Source organism: Heterodontus francisci, chromosome 38 (genome assembly GCF_036365525.1).
Source record: "Heterodontus francisci isolate sHetFra1 chromosome 38, sHetFra1.hap1, whole genome shotgun sequence".
NCBI lineage: Eukaryota > Metazoa > Chordata > Chondrichthyes > Heterodontiformes > Heterodontidae > Heterodontus > Heterodontus francisci.
In genome coordinates this window covers 35,818,413-35,844,308 of record NC_090408.1, presented here as the reverse complement: position 1 = coordinate 35,844,308, position 25,896 = coordinate 35,818,413, and the positions used below count along the sequence as shown (strand labels likewise).

The 25,896-nt window shown below is 43.9% G+C and overlaps 1 protein-coding gene across 3 annotated transcripts in view; it reads left to right on the top strand.

Annotated features, from left to right (window-relative positions):
- Window positions 1-25,896, top strand: part of chd2 (chromodomain helicase DNA binding protein 2) — a 92,516-nt gene that overhangs the window by 45,538 nt on the left and 21,082 nt on the right. For all 3 annotated transcript variants that reach the window (XM_068018098.1, XM_068018099.1, XM_068018097.1), the window contains 14 exons: window positions 699-743; window positions 2,608-2,789; window positions 5,814-5,938; window positions 8,925-9,141; window positions 9,749-9,838; window positions 10,216-10,406; window positions 11,106-11,294; window positions 13,869-14,031; window positions 16,068-16,220; window positions 17,561-17,632; window positions 19,097-19,246; window positions 20,696-20,844; window positions 21,491-21,587; window positions 22,629-22,721. In XM_068018098.1, coding sequence (XP_067874199.1) covers window positions 699-743; window positions 2,608-2,789; window positions 5,814-5,938; window positions 8,925-9,141; window positions 9,749-9,838; window positions 10,216-10,406; window positions 11,106-11,294; window positions 13,869-14,031; window positions 16,068-16,220; window positions 17,561-17,632; window positions 19,097-19,246; window positions 20,696-20,844; window positions 21,491-21,587; window positions 22,629-22,721 — 1,916 coding nt within the window. The remainder of the gene's footprint in view (window positions 1-698; window positions 744-2,607; window positions 2,790-5,813; window positions 5,939-8,924; window positions 9,142-9,748; window positions 9,839-10,215; window positions 10,407-11,105; window positions 11,295-13,868; window positions 14,032-16,067; window positions 16,221-17,560; window positions 17,633-19,096; window positions 19,247-20,695; window positions 20,845-21,490; window positions 21,588-22,628; window positions 22,722-25,896) is intronic.

The following is a 25,896-nucleotide window of genomic DNA, read 5'->3' as shown; positions in this document are numbered from 1 at the left end:
TCTGGTTACTAACATTGCAGCCGTTGGGAACACTTCCTCCTGATTTGCTCTATCATAACTGGTCATGATTTTGAACACCTCTATCAGATTTCCTCTTTACCGTCTCTGCTGTAAGGAGATCAGTCCTAGCTTCTCCAGGCTCTGTACATAACTGAGGACCCTCATCCTATTCTGTCTTTCCAGGGCATATGGGGAGGCCTCATTCGCTGACATTACAGGTAGTTTTTTTTTCACAGTGGCCAGGACTCAGGGCAGTCAGCCCTTAATTAACTGTGAACACTGAGTCTGCTATGCCTTCTTACTGCATCTGCCCATTGAATAAATAGAGCTGCTGTTTTGTTCGGACTTCAACCTTCACGTCACTGGATCCAAAGAAATGTTGGCTCACAGCTATCATCGAAGGCTTGGAGCTCATCTTTATGTAATGTTAGTCTTTAGTGCTTTATGAATGAAACAAGGCATTATTATTCCAAATCATTTATTGTTTAAGAATACTGCATGAGTTGTATTAAAATATTTTTCAGAACATTTCTGTAAATAATAGTGTACACCAGTGACGTGTACCAAGTATCTTTACGCTTTAAAAATGGGTTGCAGCACAGAAGTAGGCCATTCCGCTCAACCTGCTGTGAGTCTGTTGAATGAAGCTTTTGAGTGTGTTGAGTCAGCCTGCACTGAATAAATATTTTTCTCCCCAGCTATGAAGACCAGTAAATCTTCATCCAGTCACTCTGAATTCCCGTGTAAGTATTTCCTGAAATCTTAGAATCAAAACTCTATCCCACTGGCGGTTTCTCTATCTCAATTCCCATGTTCCTCAATAATCCTGTGCTGGCTGCAGGACATGAACACAGTTTCAGTCCTTTGCATCGGTCTTATATTGGCATCTGGGATTGTTCACTGTACAAGACTGTTTGAAAGCCAGTGACCAATTTCTGTGCATAACAAGGTGTCGTGCCATTGTGATGCGCTGCTTCAGACTTGCGGGTAGGATGTGGAGGCCTCTGTCTGCAGGCACCAACCCGGAGCATTTTGCAAGTCAGAAGAAGAAGCAATTACTCCCAAAAAATGTCTTTGGTTTGTCTGGAAACCTCATCAACACTTAGTAGCTTAAGTTTGCTTCAGTTACATACTTGACACAAACTTGGCATCCAACTCAGCCCTTTGCAGCACAGAAGTAGGCCATTCTGCTCAAACTGCTGTTCCTTTCTCCTTTGTGTACTTTACCTAGCTTCCCCTTAAAGGTAGCTATGCTACTTGCTTCATTCACTCCATTTGGTAACAAGGTTCGCATTCTAACCACTCTCCGGGTAAAGAAGAACGTAGATTGATTCTACATTCTCTGAAGAGATTCTTTATGGCAATATTAATATCTAAGCATACGCACTTGATGGGTATTAGCCAGGAATGTATTAATTTTAAAACCAGCCTGTCCGTTTCTTCCATTAATGCCCTCTGGTATCAGACTCGTGGAGGCCACATGCCCTTCAGATGGTGATCACCTGAGGGATTCTTGACTGCTGCTCTGTGCAGATCTGCCATTGGTGCAGATGGTTCTTTTCCTTTCTTCCTCTTCTGGGGAAATAGTGTGTTTTTTTTCTTTGCTCTTCTGTCACATCACTATATTAACCTTTACAAGGCATCCCATTGCAAGATTCCCTTCTCCTTGCCCAGGTGATCACACAGCATGCCATATGACCAGGGAGGGAAAGCATCACAGCTGAGGTTGATTCTATTCTCACCCACCATCTATGTGTGCACTTTCCAGCAGGGGCTCACTAGATGTTAATTGGCAGTGAAATCCTGGATCACCAGCATTCCCTCTCTTACTGTTATGTCCTGGAAAGCCAGTTGGTGAAGGATATAACTGGAGCCAATCATTACACACTTTTATAAGCATTTATTTACATAGTTACAGATTACAAGCATCTCCTAAACCAACAATCGCAGTTGCAGTATGTGTCTATTTAAAGGAACACCATTGAATCCCCAGTTAATGCTCATCACCTGCCTACAATTAAACACAATTAATATACAATTAACACTTACCCTTGCTGATACTTCAGACATGGAGATCAAATCTAGGTGTTCCTGGTCTGTAGGGCTAAGTATCACACTGAACAGAGAATTTAGCATTGGGGGAAATGAATAAAATCTTAATATTTTAGCAGTTATGTTCCAGGGCTAGCACTCCAGAGGCCTCCTCCAATAATCCAGACAACACAGCAGTTAGTGAATTTGAATTTACTTTAAAACTTAAGGAAATAAACCGTTGGTGTCAGTAAAAATGACCGTGAAACTGTCTAGTTAACATTTTTTAATAATGCCAGCTGGTGTCTTTTAGGGACGGAAGCCTGCCGTCCTTACCTGGCCTGGCCTATGTGTAACCCCAGTCCCGCACCAAAACATAGTTGACTCTTACCTGCCCTCTGCAGTAGCCTCACAAGCCAGCCTGTTGTATCAGTGCAACTAAGGATGGGCAATAAATGCTAGCCTTGCTAACAACGTCCAGAACCAGATAATGAATTTTTAAAAATTGATAACTGTTAGCAGTAAGGTGCATGTTAGCACTGAGGTGGTGACTCATATTTGCCCCTTATGCTGTAGCACATTCCAGCCACAAAACATCATCCTCTGGCCAGCCCGACTACCTGTGTAAGTGGATGGGTTTGCCATACGTGGACTGCAGCTGGGAGGATGGAGCGCTTATATCCAGAAAGTTCCAGGCGTGCATCGATGCCTTCCATAACCGCCACAATTCCAAAACCATTCCCTCGAAAGACTGCAAGGTGATTGTCATACGCGAAGGTACCACGTTTGTGTTAAATGTGACTTTTTTTTTTAAAAAAATATACTACACTAAAAACTTGACTGGTTTTCACTCACGACTTGTATGTTTACTGTTCAAGGTGAGATGGAGGGGCAGGTGGAATTTTTAATTAGTGTGAATGTAGGACACAGTATAAATCATGGTGCCCCCATTTCCATTCCCGCCTCCCCCCTCTAAACATTGATCCTTGAATACATACATCAGAGCCACCAGTGCCCTCTGTCACTCCGGTCCAATAGCAGATACTCTTGCATGAGCATAGATGGTGTGTTGGATCATGCTGTTCAATTTTGTGCACAGCACAGCTGCACCCAGTCATGACCTCGTCCAGCGTCTGCACGTACAGGCAATTTCCAGCAGGAATCATTGGATATCCATCGGAAGTGAAAACGCTTGTCATCTCTTTGCGTCCTTCCTTTTACACGCCCAGGTTTGCTGAGGTTTGATTGATTGTCACACCTGTACTGCGGTCAGGATTGAGGTCAGCAAACTCAGCATAAACCAGAGACGAGCCAGGGACTGTCCTGGTTTGCATGGTAGATTTGCACACTGGATGTTCAACATTAGGGAGAAAAACAAGACCCAGATGCGCTGCCACCTGGTCAAGTCACTTTGCCCAGTTTAACATTGTCATTTTCCCAAACGCAATATCACAGTCATTAGGGGAGGGTTTTGCTGTCGGGAGTGGAAATGAGTCTAAAGCAGATTAGATTAAAAAAGCTTGGGTTTACATATATTAAATGCGAGATGCTCCAAAATGCTCATCAATCTCAATGAATTACTTTATCAAGTGTAATCACTTTTTGTCTCACAGGCAGATGTAGTAGCAAGGCCGCACAAGAATAATGAGATTATAGGACCAATTATCTGTTAAATGTTTGCCAGGTTAGCTGGAGAACTCTTAATACAAAAGCAGAATACTGTAGATGCTGGAAATCTGAAATATAAACAGAAAATGCTGGCAACACTGAGCAAGTCTGAATACAGGTCATTTCCCTCTCCACAGATGCTGCCCGACCTGCTGAGTGTATCCAACATCTTCTGTTCTCTTTTAATTCTATGGTAGCAGGAGAACTGCACTGGTCTGTTTTGGGAAAAAATGGCATAGGATCTTGTACATCTCTCAGTTTCACATCTCATCCAAATAACAAAGCCTGTCACCTCTGACAGTGCAGCATTCCCTCAGTGCTTCATTGGCATGGCAGCCTACATTACTTCAGTTGCCAGTGGTGGCTGAACCCCGTGACCTTTCTGCTTGAGAGATGCAAGTGTTAGAGACCAGACTGTTCCATAATATTGCGATTGTACTGATGGTGATGTACTTCTACAGGATCTGTTTCCCAGTTGCTCCACAATGTTGAGTCAGCCCTGAGCTGCTATTTCTGCCTAGTTGGTTTATTGTATCCAGCTTGAAATGAATCAGATTGCAGTTAATTTATTTCCAGACTCTCTACTGTTCTAGGGGAGTGAAATTGCACATTGGTGCTGTACAGTAGCTAAACAGACAAGAAAATGAGCATTAGAATCAGCTTTGTGGCATTGGATCTAAATGATTTGATGGTTCTTTGAGAGATGACTGGTGGTGGTCCTGATGACGTAGATTGTAACAGCTTTTTAAAACTTTCCTTCCCTCTTCCTTCCCTCCTTTCCTGAAGCTGCTGCCTTGTTGCACAGGTACCAGCTGAATAAGTACCCATAGGATAGTGCATTTCAGTAGGTGCACAGCCATCACAGTAGAGCCCTGCACTTGGTGTTCACACAGGCACGCTTGTAGCAGGGGGTCATTGGGTAGCCATTGGGATGAAAACATTGGCTGTATTTGCTTCTCTTTACTCCATGGCCACTAAAGCTTTTAGTAGCACCTCCGTCAACACACTGGCTAAAATCTACTAGCCCTGGCTGGATTTGGATTTGAAGCCTGCAATCTTGGTTGGCTGTTAATGGAGCCGACAGCACTTTCAACGCAGCTCGATCATTGTATCGAGCTTGGTTACTTGGTTCATCGAGAAATGACATTTTATGTGCTCAAGGAAGCAGAGGTTTACAGCACTGAAAGAGGAATATTCAGCCCATTGTATTTGTGCTAGCTCTTCTCGAGCAATCCAAAACTATTCCCACTGTCTTGCTCTCTTTGCATAGCCCTGTATGTTCTGCTTCGAATGTTTATCTACTCTTCCCTTAAAGGATCTACTCCTGAGGCAAAGCAATCTGTACACTAAACTCTGAAGAGATTTCTCCTAATCCCTTTCCTCACTTTGACCATTTCTAATCAATGATCCCTCACCAACCCGAGGAGCCTTTCTCTCTCCACGCTTTCAAAGCTCTTCATAATTTTAAAAGTCTTCCATAGCCTTCTGTTCTCCAGTGTAAATAGTTAGGAAAGTAGGAGAGAGGCCATATCCCATCATTTGCCTTCTACCAGTCTGATAGTTACCTGATGCTACAATACTGGAGTTGTTGACTAATCATGGTGATCAATGTCTACCAATTAGATTAGAACAGATCCAGATGAAAGGCAAGGAAAACTCACTTTGGGAACCTTGAATTCAAGGTTACCTGTTCCTCTTGAGAATGCTACACTTAACATACTTTACATCTCAAATTATTCCTTTACTGTATCCCAAAATATTATGCTGGCTTCCACCCTCTCCCCAAGGAGCCTGTTGTGTAGATTTACCACTTGCTTACTGAAACAATAGTTCCAATGTGTTTGTTTCCCCTCTTTATTACACTGTTTTTATGTGCCTGTCAAAGATAATTGCAAAAGTGTGAGTGATACTGTACTTATTTTTCTGTTGACAAGCTTTTCTGTTGACGAGTTAGATGCCTTGAGGCGAGTCAGATATCCCGGGGGTATGTGCGTTGTTTGCTGAGTGAGTCTAAAATGATCCATTCACTGACTGTTTTGTATTTTCTGTCTATTCACAAGGGACTTTGCTTATTCATTTTAGAAATAAATGGAAACTCAATTCATCTTTTTCAGGTCCTGAAACAGAGGCCTAGGTTCGTTGCCATGAAGAAGCAGCCGTCCTACATTGGCAGTGAGGGCTTGGAATTGAGGGATTACCAACTTGAGGGTCTGAACTGGCTTGCTCACTCCTGGTGCAAGTAAGGATTTGGATGTAATCAAAGAGTTGCAATGAATTGGATTACATTTATTTCAGCTGGGTAACAATATAGGGTTTGCAGTTGGCCTACTGATGTTCTCCCCCTTCCTTTTACCTAAGAAGTATCCTGGGTCCCCATCCAGGATCACTGTCCAATGTCCCCGGCTGGAAAATGCATGGACATTAGTTGTGGACACGATCAGCATCAGTTGTGCAGTTTCCCATGGTCAAATAGATCACCAACACTCATAGTCTGGGCTTGCACATGGAAAATGGCCACTTGGGTGAGATGCAGGAGGGTGTGGATCCATCCAAGAGTTAGCAGCTTCAGGAGCTGAAAAATGGTGTCTTAACTATAACAGATCATTCACTGACTCCCATCCCGTTACCAGGACTCGGTGGAATTTAAACCCAGTGGGGGCAGGGACTAGCTGCATTGCTATTTTTCACAGCCAGCCTTATTTTAAAAACAAAACAGATTAATTCAAAGAGGCAATTAGTTTGCGATTCATTGGGATTTTTAAAAAAAGTGGAATATTTAATTGAAACTGCAGCAAAAAAAATGTTCATGATTAAATTCTCCACTATCGCCCAACTAGTCTGACTGCACTCGTTGCATCTCTTCCCATTCCCGCACAATTAGTTCTGATCCCCAAGGATTTATCCTTGGCGCCCTATTTCTCATCGACATGCTGCCCCTCAGCAACATCTGGAATCCATTATTAAGGAAGTAGTAGCAAAACATTTTAAAAATCATAATGCAATAATGGTTTTATGAAAGGGAAATGGTGTTTGGCAAATTTATTAGCGTTCTTTGAGGATGTAGCAAGCATGGAGGTGCCACATAAATGGTTACTACACAAGATAAAAGCTCATGGTGTTGGTGGTGATATATTGGCATGGATAGAGGATTAGCTAACTAACAGGAACCAGTTGGAATAAATGGGCATTTTCAGGTTTGCAAATTGCATTAGAGGAGTGCCCCAGGGATCAGTGCTGGGGCCTCAACTATTTACGATCTATATTAATGACTTGGATGTAGGGACAGAGAGTGTATTGTAGCCAAATTTGTGAAAGGTACAAAGATGGTTTGGAACACAAGTTGTGAGGAGGACGCGAAGTGTCTCCAAAGAGCTATAGATAGGTTAAGTGAGTGAGCAAATATTGGGCAGCTGGAGTATGATGTAGGAAAATATGGGGTTGTCCGCTTTGGCAGAAAAAATAGAAAAGCAGAATATTATTTAAAAGGAGAGAGACTGCAGAATGCTGCCGTACAGAGGGATCTGGGTGTCCACGTACATGAATCATGAAAAGTCAGCTTGCGGCTACAGCAAGTAATTAGGAAGACAAATGGAATGTTGGCATTTATTGCAAGGGGGATGGAGTATAAAAGTAGTGAAGTCTTGCTACAACTGTACAGGTCATAGGCGAGACTGCACCTAGAGTACTACACACAGTTTTGGTCTCCTTATTTAAGGAGGGATATACTTGCCTGGAACAGTTCAGAGAAGGTTCACTAGGCTGATTCCTGGGTTGAAGGGTTGTCTTAATGAGGAAAGGTTGAGCAGGTTGGGCCTATATTCATTGGCGTTTAGAAGAATGAGAGGTGATCTTAATGAAACATAAGATTCTGAGGGGGCTTGACAGAGTAGCTGCTGAGAGGATGTTTCCCCTCATGGGGGAATCTAGAACTAGGGGGCATAGTTTCAAATAAGGGTTCTTCCATTTAAGATGGAGATGAGGAGGGATTTCTTCTGAGTGTCATTAATCTTTGGAATTCTGTTCCCCAAAGAGCAGTATAGGCTTGGTCATTGAATATATTCAGGGCTGAGTTAAGGCAGATTTTGATCTACAAGGGAGTCAAGGGGGCAGACAGGAAAGTGGAATAAGACCACAATCAGATTAGCCATGATTTTAAATGGCGGAGCAGGCTCGAGGGGCTGAATGGCTTACTTCTGCTCCTATTTCTTATGTTCTTATCCAAAAACACATTGATTCCACATGTACGTTGTTGACACCCCAGCTTTACCTCACCTTCACCTCTCTTGACCCTCCACTGTCTCTAAATCGTTGGGCTGCATGCCCAACATCCAGTACTGGGTGACCAGAAATTTCCTCCAATTAAATATTGGGAAGACTGAAGCCATTCTCTTCAGTCCCCGCCACAAGCTCCGCTCCTTTGCTACCGACTCCATCGCTCTGCCTGGCAACTGTCTGACCACATATCCGTGCTGTCACTGAGACTGCCTATTTCCACCTCCGTAACATCACCTGACTCTGCCCCTGCCTAAGCTCATATGCTGCTGAAACCCTCATCCATGCATTTGGTAGCTCCAAACTTGACTATTCTAATGTACTGTACTCCTGGCTGGCCTCCCACAACCTACCCTCCGTAAACTTGAAGTCATCCAAAATTCTGCCCATGATGTAACTCACCACAAATTCCAATCGCCCATCATCCCCGTGCTCACTGACCTACACTGGCGCCCGGTTAAGCAACCCCTCAATTTTAAAATTCTCATCCTTGTTTTCAAATTCCTCTGTGGCCTCGCCCCTCCATATCTCTCTCATCTCCTTCAGCCCCACAATCCTCTGCGCTCCTTCACTTCCAGCCTCTTGAGCATCCCTGATTTTAATCATTCCACCATTGGAGGCTCTGGCTTCAGCTGCCTGGGCCTGAAGTTCTGGAATTCCCTCCATAAACCTCTCCACCTCTCTTTCCTCCTTTAAGACTCCTTAAAACCTACCTCTGACCAAGCTTTTGGTTATCAGCCCTAATACCTCTTTGTGTGGCTCAGTGGCATATTTTGTTTTATAACGCTGCTGTGAGGTGCCTTGAGGCATCTTATTATATTAAAGCCTTTACATAGATACAAGTTGTTGTTGTAACTACTTATTGTGTTTAGGTAGTTAATTTCTGGATTCTAGTCACATTTTCCTTGCCACAGAAGGTTCACTGCTTGTATTTTATCTCTTCGCACTTCCAGGTGTAACAGTGTGATCCTGGCTGATGAAATGGGTTTGGGTAAAACAATCCAGACCATCTCGTTCCTTTCAAACTTATTCAACCAGCATCTGCTGTATGGTCCCTTCCTGCTGGTTGTCCCGCTGTCCACCCTCACCTCCTGGCAGAGAGAGTTTGATATCTGGGAGCCCAGCATGAATGTGGTTGTCTACATCGGTGATGTCATGAGTCGCAATACGGTCAGTGTGCTGCCCTGCTTACAAACAGTTGGCTGAAATCTGGGAATGGTGGGAGTTTGAAATTGCATCCAATGTGGGGAATGTGGTGCAGGTTAATTAGAATCTGAGAAACTGGCTGAAGTCTTTGGTGGGGTCATCGCTCAACTCTTAGTGCAAACGGGATTTGTTTAACTCCTCCAAATCCGTGGTCTCAGCGTTGCCTTTCAGCACTCCAGCAGAGCTACGTCTCCGTGCGATCAGGATGTTATTCAGTTATCAGGCTGGGATGCGCTTCTGTGGCTTACAGTGTTCATGCTGGGATAATTACCTAGATGTTACGTTTCTGAGCAAGCTATTTGAATGTGAGGACACCATTTTGTCCTTACCTGTTGTCTCCTCTCTTGATTCCCTCAGGCGTTTTGGATAGTGATTGGGATTTGAGAGCATGAGCCAGATTTCCCCTCCCTCCCCAGGAGCTTTGAGAGAGATCGTGTGCTTTGTAACCAATCCATGGTTGGTGGACACACTTGCACAAGGACCTTGACTGGGCCTGTTGATAAATATCATTGCATGACTGTTGGTGAGTGTTGCCCTCAGACGCACAGCTAATTAAAGCTTTCCGTTCCAGATCCGGGAATATGACTGGGTACATCCTGAGACAAAGAGGCTGAAGTTTAACGTATTGATAACGACATATGAAATACTGCTGAAAGATAAGGTAATAAACCCACAGGCAATGACTGCAAATTTGAGAAGAAACTTGATGGTTAACTAAGGGGGATAAATTCAGAATGGCAGAGAGAGGGCGGCGAGAAGGAATATTGTCATGCGAAGGACTGGGAAGTTATGAAATGCTTTCTCACAAATAGCTGTTGAAGCCAAGTTGGTCAAGAGATTTAAGCAAGAATTCGATAAATGCTAGAGGAAGAAAAATATCAAAGGATATGGAGAAAGGGCGAAGTACTGAGTTTAGAATAGAAAGCTTTGACATGGAGTTAGTCATCGCGCAGATACCATTGGTTGAATGGGTTTCTGCTGTGCTGAGATTTATGTCCTCAATTGTTATTAAAGGCTTTTTTTCTTCTTCCGTGTTAGAATGTTTTGGGGAATATAAACTGGGCTTTCCTGGGAGTGGACGAAGCTCACCGATTGAAGAATGATGACTCCCTCTTGTACCGGACTCTGATCGACTTCAGGTCCAACCATCGGCTGCTGATAACAGGGACACCGCTGCAGAACTCGCTGAAAGAGCTCTGGTCACTCCTGCACTTCATCATGCCTGAAAAGTAGGCCAATCTCTTAAGGGAAAACAAGTATAGCTTTAGATTAAGGTTTACAACGAGGCTTAGCTGACTCCCTTCCCTGCCCCACAACACCCTCCATCAGCCTAACCACATTCACACTGAGATCTGCTGTACAGGTACGGGCTACCCTTCATCGCCTCGCTCAGCAGCCTCCTTCCTCTATGCACCTATTCAGTGAACGGCAGCAGGCTTTTTAATGGTCAAGTGCAATCCTGACTTCCCATGTACTTTGCAGTAGGTGTTACTCAATAGCAGTCAGGAGTCTGAGGTTAGGCTGATTTCTTTCTCCTTTATCCAACTGGAATTGGATGTGAAGTTAATGTTGTTTGTGTCTAGCTTAAATGACTTGCCTAACACGTGGTGTAAGCAGAATAAGTGATGAGCGTTCCTGGGATGCAAATTACATCCCACTGTTCTTCATTGTAAATCCTCTGGGGAAAATTTGCAGAGCTACAGGGAAAGATCATGGGGATTTGGACTAATTGCACAGCTCTTTCACAGAGCTGGCTAAATAGCCTCCTCCTGGGATGCTATGATTCATTAAGCCCAGGACTTGGATCACCGAATCTGAACTAACACTTAATTGCTGCATAGTTGGAGGTGCTGTGTCAGATTAGATTGCTTCTTTCTGACATGTTAGCAAGGTTAAGAAGCACGGTTGACATCTGAATTTTTTTCTAGGTTTGATTCCTGGGAGGACTTTGAAGAGGAACACGGGAAGGGGAGAGAAAATGGTTTCCAGAGCCTCCACAGGGTCCTGGAGCCCTTCCTGCTGCGCAGAGTAAAGAAAGATGTTGAAAAATCACTTCCTGCCAAAGTTGAACAGATTCTGAGGGTGGAAATGTCAGCCTCACAGAAGCAGTATTATAAGTAAGAAGCTCAGCTGCTGTTGTGGGTGTAGTTCGGGAGGAGATCAAGAATAGGTGGAAGCCCAGGCTGTGATCTTTTATAAAGTTAATTTTGTCTTTTTTTTCCCAATCCCTCCAATTATTCTCCCCGGCTTTACTAATTTCTGCAGTTCTCAGATGCAGGGTGCTCTTCAGTACTACTGTTTTCCTGATTTGAGTGCAGACAGTAAGTGAGAAGACTGTTTTATCATGGAGCACATCACAGGCAAGCCAGATCTTGTCTTCACCGTGTATCGACACCCTGGAGTGGAATATCTAGCTGATTTTCCTCTCTCCACCAACATTTAGCATTGAGGGCAACTGCTGCCACTGAGACTGCCAACTTGGCAGAGAACAGAGATTAATGCAACGACTTCCTGGTGTCACTCAATAAGACCTCTGAAAACCACATTTTGCTGTCTTTTTCTAGCCTTAATATTGAGCCCTCGACCTGTCATTCATCCAAAATACAATTGATTCCTGAATCATTTAGTAACAATCTGGATTCTGCTACTGCAATCGCTGCAGTTTGTGAGCACAGGAGCCAGGGGATGAATAGGATGCACTCTCCTAAAGTGCCACCTTAATTAGATTGCAACAAATCTCGATTTATGAAGGATGCTGGATATACACTGTAGCCTTGTTATAATGAACCAGGTTTATAATAGCAAACCTTTAAGCCTAATAACTTTGTATTTGTGTCGCTGCGGCCTCCTTATGTCGGCTCCCATTCCTGATGGTTGAGGTACTGGTAACAGCTTCATTGTTGCAGTTGTGCCGTGCTCTACTCAACCCCTACCCCACATTGAGAGAGACAATCACTGTCATCGGTATCACTAGATTGGTGAACATGATTTAAACAGGTCATTGCCTTGTGCGCACATGGGGAACAGGACTTGTGACCATTATAAATCTGCCTTCAGTATAACCTGCACTATAGCTAGCTTCTGTATCCTGCAAAAGAATAAATATATTAGAAAGTGCTTACAGTAGACTGACCACAGTAATTTCAGACTTCGAGGGGGGCTGTATTGCAAACAGAGGCTTGAGCGCCTAAGCTTATTTCTCTTGGGAGAAAAGAACTGAGGGGAGTCACAATTCAGGTCTCTCAGTCCAGGCAGGTTGAAGTGAATGGGGTATTTAAACAACAACAATTTGCACTTATATAGTACCTTTATCATATTAAAACGCCCCAAGGCACTTTATATGAACGTTATCAAACAAAATTAGGCACTGAGACATGAGATTTTAGGACACATGACCAAAAACTTGGTCAAAGCATTAGGTTTTAAGCAACATCTAAAGTGAGGAAGCGGGATGGAAAGGTTTACGAAGGGAGTTCCAGAATTAAGAGCCCAGGCAGCTGAGGGACAGTTGCATAATAGTGAAGCAATTAAAATTGGGAATGTTAAGCGGTCAGAATTGGCACAGAGATCTCAGGGTTGTAGGGCTGAAGGAGATTAGAGAGCTAGGGAGGGGCGAGGCCATGGAGGGATTTGAAGACGCGTGCAAATTTTAAAATTGAGTTGCTGCTTACCTGGAAGCCAGTGGAGGTCAGAGCACTGAGGGGATGAGTGAACGGAACTAGATTCGAGTTAGAACATAGGTAGCAGAGTTTTGAATGACTTAATGCTTGTGGAGGATTGAATTAGCAAAGCCAGCCAGGAGTGTTGAATAGTCAAGCTTAGAGGTAACCAAGGTATGGATGAAGGTTTCAGCCCCGGGGCGGAGTCTGGTGATGTTACAGAGGTGGAAATAGACAGTCTTGGTGATGGTGCAGTTATATGATAGGAAGCTCATCTTGGTGTTAAATATAACACCTAGGTTGTGAACAGTCTGTTTCAGTCTCGGATAGTGGCCGGGGAGAGAAATGGAGACAGTAGCTAGGGAATGAAATTCATGACCAGGACAAAATACAATGACCTCTTCCTACTATTTAATTGGAGGACATTTTCTGTTCATCCAGTACTGGATGTCAGAGAAGCACTCTTGACAGTTTGAAGACGGTGCAGGGGTTGAGAGAGGTGGAGGTGAGGTAGAGCTGGATATCATCAGCGTATATGTGAGAACTGATGAGGTGTTTTCGAATGATATCGGTGAGGGGCAGAAAGTAGAGATGCAAAAAAGAGTGTCAAGGACAGATCCTTGAGGGACAGCTGAGGTAACAGTGCGAGAGTGGGAAGGGAAGCCTTTTTAAGTAGAACATGGGTACAAAATTCACAGCATTAATGAGGTGAGCGACCACACAGGATAGTGGACATGTGGAATGTAGTTTGAGAAGTTAATGTGTTTAAAGGGAGCTGGATCTATTTTGGTTGGAAGTCAGATTGAGGATTAGAGATACTAACAAAAGTGTTCGAATTTTTATTTCCCAATGAGCTAGGGGAAAGTATCTAGAAGGTACGTAAAAGTCCATGACAGAAAACCGTACTTGAACTCTGGACAGAGTGCATCAGTTAGCCTTTTCTTTATAATGAAGTCGGTTGTAGTGAGGCTGTGTTGTGATGCAGTTTAATCAGGGCTTTGTGTTAAGTACTCATGATCTTTCTTGATACAGGTGGATATTGACGCGAAATTACAAGGCGCTCACCAAGGGAACCAGGGGATCTTCATCGAGCTTCCTTAACATCATGATGGAGTTGAAGAAATGCTGCAATCACTGTTACTTGGTCAAACAGTGCGAGGAGAATGAGAACCTGACCAGCCAGGAATTGTTGCAGGTGGGTGAAACTTTAATGTTCAGCAATCTTTCTCCTCAGTGCACTGAATCATCCTTAGTACCTTTTAAATATGGGTGTCTCAGAAAAGCGAACATAAATCACGGGCGATGATGCTTATTATATTATCTCTGTATTTGTCCTCGACACTGCTGGTTATTGCTTAGATGGAGATACAGTCAACGAGCAATAAAAGTCTGATTTCTTACATTGAAGTTGTTCTTTCCACTCTTGTTTTCTGTCCGATCCAAATACTTTTATCTAACATTTGCATCCTCCTCCTTATCACCAGTATCCAGCCAGTCCCTCCCACCAGAGCAAGCCTGTTCTGCCCCTCATTCTCTTAAGTTATGACCATTACTAAGGTAAATGTGTCAGCCATGGCTCAGTTGTTTGCACTCTCGCCTCTGAGTCAAAATATTGTGGGTTCAAGTCCCACTGCAGAGACTTGAGCACAAAGGAATCCAGACTGACACGCCCGTGCAGTATTGAGGGTGTGTTCCATTGTTGGAGCGGTCACTTACCAGATGAGACATTCAACCGAGGCTCTGCCTATCCTCTAAGGTGGGCATAAAAGATCATATGGCACTATTTTGAAGAAGAATTAGGGGTGTTATTCCTGGTGTCCTAGTAAATATGTATCATAGAATGTCTGCAGCACAGAAGGCTATTCAGCCCATCGTGTCTATGCCAGCTCTCTGCAAAAGCAACCCACCTAGCTCCACAGCCTGGCCTTTTCCCTGTAGCCCTGCAAATTTCTTCTTTTCAGATAATTGTCCAATTCTATTCTGAAGACCTCTATTGAACCTGCCTCCACCGCACTATCATGCAGATCATTCCAGATCCTAACCACTTGCTGTGTAAAAAAGTTTTTCCTCGTGTCGCCTCTGATTCTTTTGCCAATCACTCTGGTTCTGGATCCTTCGGCTAGTGGGAACAGTTTCTTCCAATCTACTCTGTCCAGAACCCTCATGATTTTGAACACCTCTATCAAATCTATATATTTACATTTATCTCTCAATCAATAACACGAAAACACATTATCTGGTCATTATCACATTGCTGTTTGTGGGAGTTTGCATGGCACATACTGGCTGCTGCATTTCCTGCATTACAACAGCCACTACACTTCAGAAGTTCTTAATTAGCTGGCAGGTGCTTTGGGACATACTGAGATTGCAGAAGGCGCTTTATAAATGCAGTCTGTCTGTCTTTTCAATACTGCACTCCACATCCCTCCCTCTTTAAATGCTCTTGTCCTTTGCAAGCTTCCTCCTCTGAGTATCCTCACCGAGTGCAAATCAAGACACATCGCAACATCATTTCCTCCAACCCATTCTTTCCCGGGATCCCAATACTCTGAAACTCCAGCTTCCTCGTTCTGCTCATCCTCCTATAACCTACAGACTTTTGAAAGGCAGGTTTGGTGTCGCCAAACTACTGATTCCTGGTTTACATTATTCATTTTCTTTCTAACATTAGTGCTATCCTACACTTATGTTTTTCTCAATGTTCCTAAATTTAAAAAAAAAAGTAATTTTTTGCAGATTTTTCTCAGTTTATGATAGTTGCAGGGATTATGTATTGAAACTACAGTGGCTGGTTATCTGCATATGGGTTTAGGCACAGGTGATCTTTGTGGTCACTTGATTTTTTTTTTGAGTTCTGTAAATATCACTGCAACCCAGAATATGAAGGGTTACGGTACCCGGGCGGATAGATGGAATTAAGATGGAAATCAGCTGTGATGTAATTGAATGGCGGAACAGCTCGTGAGGACAAATGGCCTGCTGCTGTTTCCGTGGAATTGGGGGTGAACATTTTCTCCATGCACTGAATGAAGCAAATTCTTAAACTTGTTCTTTGTAACAAGAATTTCCGGTCGGGCTGCACTCAGCAAAATCCACTTTCTCTGCTGCCCCCTTCCCCCCCCCCCCCTCCTTGGCCCCGGTTCGTTAGAAAAAATATCAAAGTGTGGCACAAATTTATCAGTTCCTCAACACCAGAATTTTGTTTTTTCCTGCTTCAATTTATCTCAGAACTTGATCAAGAGCAGTGGCAAGCTGATTCTGCTGGATAAGCTGATGATCAGGCTCCGGGAGAGAGGGAACAGAGTGCTCATCTTTTCTCAGATGGTCCGAATGTTGGATATCCTGGCTGAATACCTGACCATTAAACACTATCCATTCCAGGTGAGCTTGTTGGAGAATTCCAGAATGTAAACAAGCCCTGGAGATATTGAGCATTTTAGAATTTGACAGATGATTTAGGATTTTGTTAACTTTCGGGCAGTTGAGTTTCTCCAGATTATTTTTCCATGTGCAAATCACTTGTGATTTCTCTATGCACTTGTTGGGGTGAGGGCTGGTGGCCCTTGGTAAAGGAGCACTTGGTTTTGCGCATCAAGTGTCAAAATCAAGCATACTAGGTAGCTATCCATATTCAAAAGTGCCCTTAATTCTGCAGTCTTAATGTGCTTCAGGTCAACATCAGAAAGTCTCTGTTAAGAGTGAGATGTTTTTCCATTTGTCACGCCAGTTATCCCGGAAGCATAGAATTTTATAGAAAGATAGAACTTGCATTTATACGTAAGCCTTTCACGACCTCTGGATGTCTCGAAAGTGCTTTACAATCACTGAATTTCTTTTCAAGTGCAGTGACCGTTGTAATGTAGGAAACTCAGCAACCAATTAGCACATGGGAATCTTCTACAAACCTAATGCACTAAATTTGCTTTGTATGTTGCACAGTCCTTGTTTGGGTAATAGCATTCTATGACGCTATCACACCTGCAGCTGCATGCATCCACCAGTAGCTTCAGGTTTCTCTGGCTATACCTACAGCATCACTAATGCACTCTACAACAAATTTGTTTTTCATCCTGACTTTCTGTGGATATAGCAACAGGAGATCCACTGGTGGTGCCCCTGATTGACACAATTGTTCTATCGTCATTCAGGTCCAAAGCAAACATCGATTAAATGCCATTTTCCCCATTGCTCTCTTGTTTTCTGTCCTTGAGCCATGCTTCCTTCCCTGTTAGAACAGTGCTGTCCTTGCTGAGTGAGGTTGCACTTAGCACTGTGGATTGAAGCCGCTGAAACTCATTCTACCCTTGGGCTCGTGCAGCAAAGGCTTATATCCGATCAGTCTGGACTGATTTGAACTTGGGTCTCAGAGGCAAAAGGACAGAGTTGAGCCCACCTCATCACCCAGCTCGCTGTCCCTCATTATTTTAATGACGCTTTGACTGCAGGTTTAAGGAGAGCAAACCTTAAGAGACATATCCGTAGACAGCAGAGCTGTATTGTCCAAATTTGGTTGGTTTGTGTGTGACTGGTCTGGCAACTCCTTTTTGTAGGTTCCTCTGTGACGCACACCCTTCGGTAGCTGTTGACTAAGCACAGTCCCTTAAACCAGGATTATTTTTGGACCAAGTAGCAGAATAAAAATAGATGAGAAATCTGCACTTCAGAGTTTATGGCTGATGTTTGAGCATGTGGTTAAGATGTTTCTGTTTTTCATGTTGCAGCGTTTAGATGGGTCTATAAAAGGGGAGTTAAGAAAACAAGCTTTGGATCACTTCAACGCAGAAGGATCTGAGGTAAGGAAGTGTTGATTTACACCTCTGCCAATGCCGGATCTATGACTTTTTTTAAACGCCATTTAAAAAATACATGGTAAACAGTTGATCTGGGGTTGTTCTGTAAACCCTCACTCATCCTGGGATTATTTACGAAACCATTGCTTGTCCTTGAATTATTAAACAAACACTCGCTCACTCTGGGATTGTGTAGTAAATTTACTCATTCTGGGATTGTTCAGGAATCCCTTGCTCATTCTGGGATTGCTTACTGAAGCTTTGCTTGTTTCATCACTGGTTTGAGGCTGAATCCTTGTCCAAATCTCTCATTCCTGGCTGATCATAATTTCCCCCTCTCTCACTTTACATAATAATACACACATACAAGACCAGACCTTGGGAATTTGAAACAAATATCACTTCTGTCAGTAGCTCAATGCACTATTTATCACTTAAGAGTTTATCCTCTTTCAATTGTTTTTGAGTAGTTATCCTTGATCAGTAAATTTTATCGAGCAGGTTCTTCACTGCATAGACAGAAGGACTGGGACTGGTTGCCAGCAGTATTTTTCAGTGATGTGTGTTTGTGTTTCGTTCATTATGGGTATGGTTGGCAGGGAGGCCAGTACGTGCAGTTCTCGCTTTGAGTGAAGAATTCACAGGAAGGAAACTTGAGTCAGAAGGGTTGGTTTACTATAGGGCAGCCTGGCATTACAGTACCTGGCACTTGCCCTGTACAGCTCGCCTCCTTCCCCATTTACTGCTGCTTTCATTTTCTCAATTGCTTTTCTTTCTGAAACCCTTTTCAAAAAAAAAAATCGAAACGGCTCTTGAATTATCTTCTTTAAACTGTGGCCATGTCTCTCTCTTAGCAATAATAGTGTGCCCACTGCTCCTCTCAAATTTCCTCCCTTGTTCCTTCTATGATCAAAGGAGATCGTCTCCTACACTGTTCCTCCTCTATACACTCTGACTCTGTGCTACTGAGGCTGTACAGATCAGAAGGTCACTTGTTCAGTCTCAATCCCTGATCTGATGGATTCTTTTGCACTTTCTTCAACTCCCTCAGTCTTGCTCATCTACAATTTGAAGGGTTTTATAACTTAACATCACCGACTCGCACTTTCTTCTGTTACTGATCTGCTCACCTGCTGAGTGGTCTTCATTATGGTCCTTAGCCCTTCCGCCAGGTTTCTTAATGGAAAAGAAATTCCAAGCATGATGAGCCCTCAGACCTGTAGAATCAGTGAAGCCATTGTGCCTGTGCCAACCTTTGGAAAGATCTATCCAATTAGATCCACTCCCCTGCTCTTTCCCCATTTATCCCCTTCAAGTTTTTATTCAGTTTCCTTTGGAAAATTACTATCGAGTCTGCTTCCACCACTCTTTTCAGCAGGGTATTCCAGATCATCATCATTTGCCGCGTTGAAAAAAAATTTCTCTGTGTGGGCTAGTTTTTGATATGTTTTCCATCTGTCTTTTCAGGACTTCTGCTTCCTGCTTTCTACGAGAGCAGGGGGGCTTGGGATTAACCTGGCCTCTGCTGACACTGTGATCATCTTTGACTCTGACTGGAATCCTCAGAACGACTTGCAGGCTCAGGCTCGAGCACATCGGATAGGCCAGAAGAAGCAGGTCAGTTTGTGTACTGAGCTTGGGGTGGGAAGGGAGTTTGGAGTGTTGTCTGCTTCACCTCAGCATTTTGAAGGCAGAGCCATTTTTCTTGAATTATTTGGTTTACAAACTTCTTGACCTATTTGTCTCCAGTTTAAAATAATCAAGAAAAAAATACAATAGTGTGGATTTGCTTTGTCATATTCAGAAAATGAACTCTTTAGGTTAAAATTCCCATCTTTAATCTTTGGGACTTTGAGTAACTCTACAACACTTGAGCACATCACTGCCAGAGATTACACTTGACCTGATTTGAGGGCAAACATGAACTAGGGTAGCTGTTGTGGACCAAACAAACCTATTGCTGTAAGACATCTTGCCTTCAGGCCCTTTGCACACTGTTCCACTGTGAATGGGATATCTTAATGTTTGTAGCTTACATCATTGGTTGTGTTATTGTTGTCTTTGTTCCCTTTTTGTGTTCAATGGGTTATTTATAAAGGGAGATGCAGGAGTACCATTGGGATTTGTTGGAATATTCTGGATGCGTGAAAAAGATGGGAAAAGACAATTGGTCTATCAAGCCCACTCCACTTAGATATGATGCAACAAAATATTCCAGTTACCCACCCTGTATGCAAGCAATCTCCTGGGGTTGGGATGGGGGGTTAAAATCCAGGTGAGAAAAAATTGTAACAATTTACATTTTGGACTTATTGTTGGCTTATGTTGCATTTGCATATTTCTTGTTTTAGTTTGTACTTTATTTTATGTTCATGAAAAAGAAAGTTAACTAATGAATACTACCCCACGAATTAGTGTATAAAAGTGCTACCCAGGAAGTTATTGAGGCCACACAGACCAGGAGGTGGCCTGTTCAACCTCTGATCTGTGCTGAAATAGTTGATACTTTTTCCCACTTGGGGCACCTGAATTGGCCTCATACCCCTGAGTTATGGAGGAAGATCAGGTAGGGACCCAGCCCCTAATCACTGCAATCAGCCCTGGTGCAGAGTAAGTGTCTGCACATGGGTGTGCGCATGTGTGAATGTACAGGTGCCAAGTCAGAACAGGATTGGGTTCAGCACAACCACCCAGCATGCTGACAATCACCATCTAGAGTTCCATGCAAAGAGTAACCACTTGGGTAAAGCACCAGAGACCAAATGGTGTCCACAGACCTGCATCGAGCAAGGGTAAGGTCTTTCTGGAAAGGAGTCTGTTCAAAAAGGGGAAAAGAATAGGAAATCGTCTTGATGACAAACTTTCAATGCTAACCTTTATTTGTTAAAAAAGGACAATGCGTTGTTCACACACACATGTGCGTGCACGCTTCTACACTGGATCGTGATCAGGAGCTGGGCCTCTGGCTGCTTTATTTTCCCCCGTTACCCACAGAGGCTGAAACTATGACTATCGTTGCTGTCTGCAGTCGTGACTAGTTTACACTGTTCAATTCTGATATTTCAGGTTAATATTTACCGTTTGGTTACGAAAGGGACTGTGGAAGAGGACATCATTGAACGTGCCAAGAAAAAGATGGTCCTAGATCATCTCGTGATCCAGCGAATGGACACCACAGGGCGGACAGTGCTGGACAACTCAGCTCGTCCTTCACAGTAAGCAATGTCAGCCTAATGCTCTTTCCTTCGACCCGTTTCTCTTCCTCCCGCAGTCCCCCTTCAGAACTTGCTCCTCATCCTGGATTATGCTTGGCTATGCATCCACCATGGCCCTCAGCCAAAGAGCACCGCAAATGGCAGTGAGGCTGTAGAGACCATGAAGGTCCTTGATTCCTGTTGCCTTTGCTGATCTCAGTTGAGACTGCAGTGCAAACTTAGCAATTGACCTCAACAAATTAGCTGCTAGGGAGGGGTAAAAATGTCCAGTGCTCCTACGCCAGCTGTTTGTTCAGTGACCCCCCCAACCCCTCTCTTCCAACCTGGAGAGTGTGAAGGCATGGACATCTGAGTGTAGAGAGAATTGGGTTGCCAGTTTGACCCCTGCAGTTGAAAAGCCTTTTGATAACTCTCAAGTCTTGTATGTACATAATGCTCACTTGAATGAGATGCTGGAGGGAGCCCAGTCTCTCTGTTACTATTCCCAAAAGAAGCCCGTGCTTTCAGGAGAGGAAAAATGCATGCATTTTAGATGAACATCCTCGTACTTCTCGAAGCAACTGCCTGTTAAGGCAATGATCACACCGTACGGAATAGACGTAGCAATGATCATTGAAATGGCCAATGGTTGTCCTTGTGCTTTCAGCTCCACACCATTCAACAAGGAGGAACTTACAGCAATCTTAAAGTTTGGAGCTGAGGAACTCTTCAAAGAGCCGGAGGGCGAGGAGTCTGAGCCACAGGTACCACAGACGTCTAGACTCGGTCCAAATGTTCCCAGTTCTTGAAAAAACTTAGTGGAATTCTGTCACTTTCTTTAATCATTATTTGCTGTAGACATTGCATTTATGAAAATGTTGCATAAATGAAATTGTCATTCATTTTCACATGAGAAAGTAAACAGTTGTGTATTTTGGAACAATAATCAGCGATGCTGAAAATTGTGTGAAGGGTTTTGATAGTAAATAGGGAGAAACTAGTTCCACTGGCAGGAAGGTTAGTAACCAGAGGGGACAGATTTAAGGTAATGGACAAAAGAAACAGAGGGGAGATGAGAAATCTTCCAAGTTATGATGATTTGGAATGCACAGCCTGAAAAATAGATGGAAGCAGATTCAACAGTGACTTTAAAAAGGGAATTGGATAAATGTTTAAAGGAAATTTTTGCAAGGATATGGGAAAAGAGCAGGATTGTGGGACTGAGTCCATAGCTCTTTGAAAAAGTCGGCACAGACACAATGGGCTTCCTGTGCTGTATAATTCTACGCTGAAAATTGTAAAAATGTTACTGGGCCATTTCAGCACAAAGTATGGGTTCATTTGAAGTTGTTTCCATGGTTCAGTTGGTACACATTGCCTTGCCTGCCGTGGGACAGAGCCGTACAGACCAGGAAGGTCCCAGGTTTGATATGAGTTTGTGCTGACTTCAGCTGTCAGCTGGGGAGGTGGTAATGGTGCTACAGTTGGTCTCTGCACCCCTGGGCTGGGTGGGGTGGGGTGGGAGCGGGGTGCAAACGTCAGTCAGCGTTCCTGCTCCTGGTTGCTATCCATTGACTCAAGAAAGTCCATGTAAGTAAACTTCGGGGAACGGCAGGGCCGAAGTTGATTGTGTTGCACCTTGCTGAAGCTCACTGTCTAAGTGCACAGATGAGAACGGCCACAGCAAAGTGCCTGGTGTCTGTAACACCCAGAGTCAATGTCTCCTGGAGTGGATGGGAGATTATTTTTAACATGTATTGTCTCAGTGATTCAAGCTGGCTAGTAACAGACATCTCCACTTCCAGGAAATGGATATTGAAGAGATTCTGCGCCTCGCAGAAACAAGAGAGAATGAACAGTCTGTGAGTCCGACGGATGAACTTCTCTCCCAATTCAAGGTAAGGTTGGTGATGGACCGTGAACTCATTATGATGGTGTTCTGATGTAGCTTTAAATCTGTCAGCAGGCTGCGCATGGTGGCACCATGTTGTGACAGGGTGGGATGTTTTGTCTGTGCTGGCTGAAATGTATGACCTCCTTGCTCCTCATTACCCTTTCACAACAATTAGTTTTTAGTTTTAGAGATACAGCACTGAAAGAGGCCCTTCGGCCCACCGAGTCTGTGCCGACCATCAACCACCCATTTATACTAATCCTACACTAATCCCATATTCCTACCACATCCCCACCTGTCCCTATATTTCCCTACCACCTACCTATACCAGGGGCAATTTATAATGGCCAATTTACCTACCAACCTGCAAGTCTTTTGGCTTGTGGGAGGAAACCGGAGCACCCGGAGGAAACCCACGCAGACACAGGGAGAACTTGCAAACTCCACACAGGCAGTGCCCAGAATTGAACCCGGGTCGCTGGAGCTGTGAGGCGGCGGTGCTAACCACTGCGCCACTGTGCCGCCCTAATTGCTACTACCTATATTTATATAGCACCTTTAACATAATAAAACATCCCAAGACACTTTACAGGAGCATTATAAAACAAAATATGACACTGAGCCACCAAAGGACATATTAGGTCAGATGACCAAAAGCTTGGTCAAAGATTTAGGTTTTAAGGAGCGTCTTAAAGGAGGAAAGCGAGGTGGAGCAGCGTACGGAGGGAATTCCAGAACTTAAGATGTAGGCAACTGAAGATGCAACAACTAATGGTGGAGCGATTAATATCAGGGATGCAGAAGACTCCAGAATTAGAGGAGTGCAGATATCTCGGCAGGTTAGGGGGTTGGAGGAAGTTAGAGATTTTAGAATTAGAACATTACAGCGCAGTACAGGCCCTTCGGCCCTCGATGTTGCGCCGACCTGTGAAGCCATCTGACCTACACTATTCCATTTTCATCCATATGCCTATCCAATGACCACTTAAATACCCTTCAAGTTGGCGAGTCTACTACTGTTGCAGGCAGGGTGTTCCACGCCCCTACTACTCTCTGAGTAAAGAAACTACCTCTAACATCTGTCCTATATCTATCACCCCTCAACTTAAAGCTATGTCCCCTCGTGTTTGCCATCACCATCCGAGGAAAAAGACTCTCACTATCCACCCTATCTAACCCTCTGATTATCTTATATGTCTCTATTAAGTCACCTCTCCTCCTCCTTCTCTCCAACGAAAACAACCTCAAGTCCCTCAGCCTTTCCTCGTAAGACCTTCCCTCCATACCAGGCAACATCCTAGTAAATCTCCTCTGCACCCTTTCCAAAGCTTCCACATCCTTTCTATAATGCGGTGACCAGAACTGCACGCAATACTCCAGGTGCGGTCTCACCAGAGTCTTGTACAGCTGCAGCATGACCTCGTGGCTCCGAAACTGGATCCCCCTACTAATAAAAGCTAACACACCATATGCCTTCTTCACAGCCCTATTAACCTGGGTAGCAACTTTCAGGGATTTATGTACCTGGACACCAAGATCTCTCTGTTCATCTACACTACCAAGAATCTTCCCATTAGCCCAGTACTCTGCATTCCTGTTACTCCTTCCAAAATGAATCACCTCACACTTTTCCGCATTAAACTCCATTTGCCATCTCTCAGCCCAGCTCTGCAGCCTATCTATGTCCCTCTGTACCCTACAACATCCTTCGGCACTATCCACAACTCCACCGACCTTCGTGTCATCCGCAAATTTACTAACCCACCCTTCTACACCCTCTTCCAGGTCATTTATAAAAATGACAAACAGCAGTGGCCCCAAAACAGATCCTTGCGGTACACCACTAGTAACTAAACTCCAGGATGAACATTTGCCATCAACCGCCACCCTCTGTCTTCTTTCAGCTAGCCAATTTCTGATCCAAAGCTCTAAATCACCTTCAACCCCATACTTCCGTATTTTCTGCAATAGCCTACCGTGGGGAACCTTATCAAACGCCTTACTGAAATCCATATACACCACATCCACTGCTTTACCCTCATCCATCTGTTTGATCACCTTCTCGAAAAACTCAATAAGGTTTGTGAGGCATGACCTACCCTTCACAAAACCGTGCTGACTATCGCTAATGAACTTATTCTTTTCAAGATGATTATAAATCCTGTCTCTTATAACCTTTTCCAACATTTTACCCACAACCGAAGTAAGGCTCACAGGTCTGTAATTACCAGGGCTGTCTCTACTCCCCTTCTTGAACAAGGGGACAACATTTGCTATCCTCGAGTCTTCCGGCACTATTCCTATCGACGATGACGACATAAAGATCAAGGACAAAGGCTCTGCAATCTCCTCCCTGGCTTCCCAGAGAATCCTAGGATAAATCCCATCTGGCCCAGGGGACTTATCTATTTTCACACTTCCCAAAATTGCTAACACCTCCTCCTTGTGAACCTCAATCCCATCTAGTCTAGTAGCCTGACTCTCAGTATTCTCCTCGACAACATTTTCTTTCTCTACTGTAAATACTGACGAAAAATATTCATTTAACGCTTCCCCTATCTCCTCGGATTCCACACACAACTTCCCACTACTATCCTTGATTGGCCCTAATCTAACTCTAGTCATTCTTTTATTCCTGATATACCTATAGAAAGCCTTAGGGTTTTCCTTGATCCTATCCGCCAATGACTTCTCGTGTCCTCTCCTTGCTCTTCTTAGCTCTCCCTTTAGATCCTTCCTGGCTAGCTTGTAACTCTCAAGCGCCCTAACTGAGCCTTCACGTCTCATCCTAACATAAGCCGCCGCCGCCTTCCTCTTGACAAGCGCTTCAACTTCTTTAGTAAACCACGGCTCCCTCGCTCGACAACTTCCTCCCTGTCTGACAGGTACATACTTATCAAGGACACGCAGTAGCTGCTCCTTGAATGAGCTCCACATTTCGATTGTGCCCATCCCCTGCAGTTTCCTTCCCCATCCTACGCATCCTAAATCTTGCCTAATCGCATCATAATTTCCTTTCCCCCAGCTATAATTCTTGCCCTGCGGTATATACTTGTCCCTGCCCATCGCTATGGTAAACCTAACCGAATTGTGATCACTATCACCAAAGTGCTCACCTACATCTAAATCTAACACCTGGCCGGGTTCATTACCCAGTACCAAATCCAATGTGGCATCGC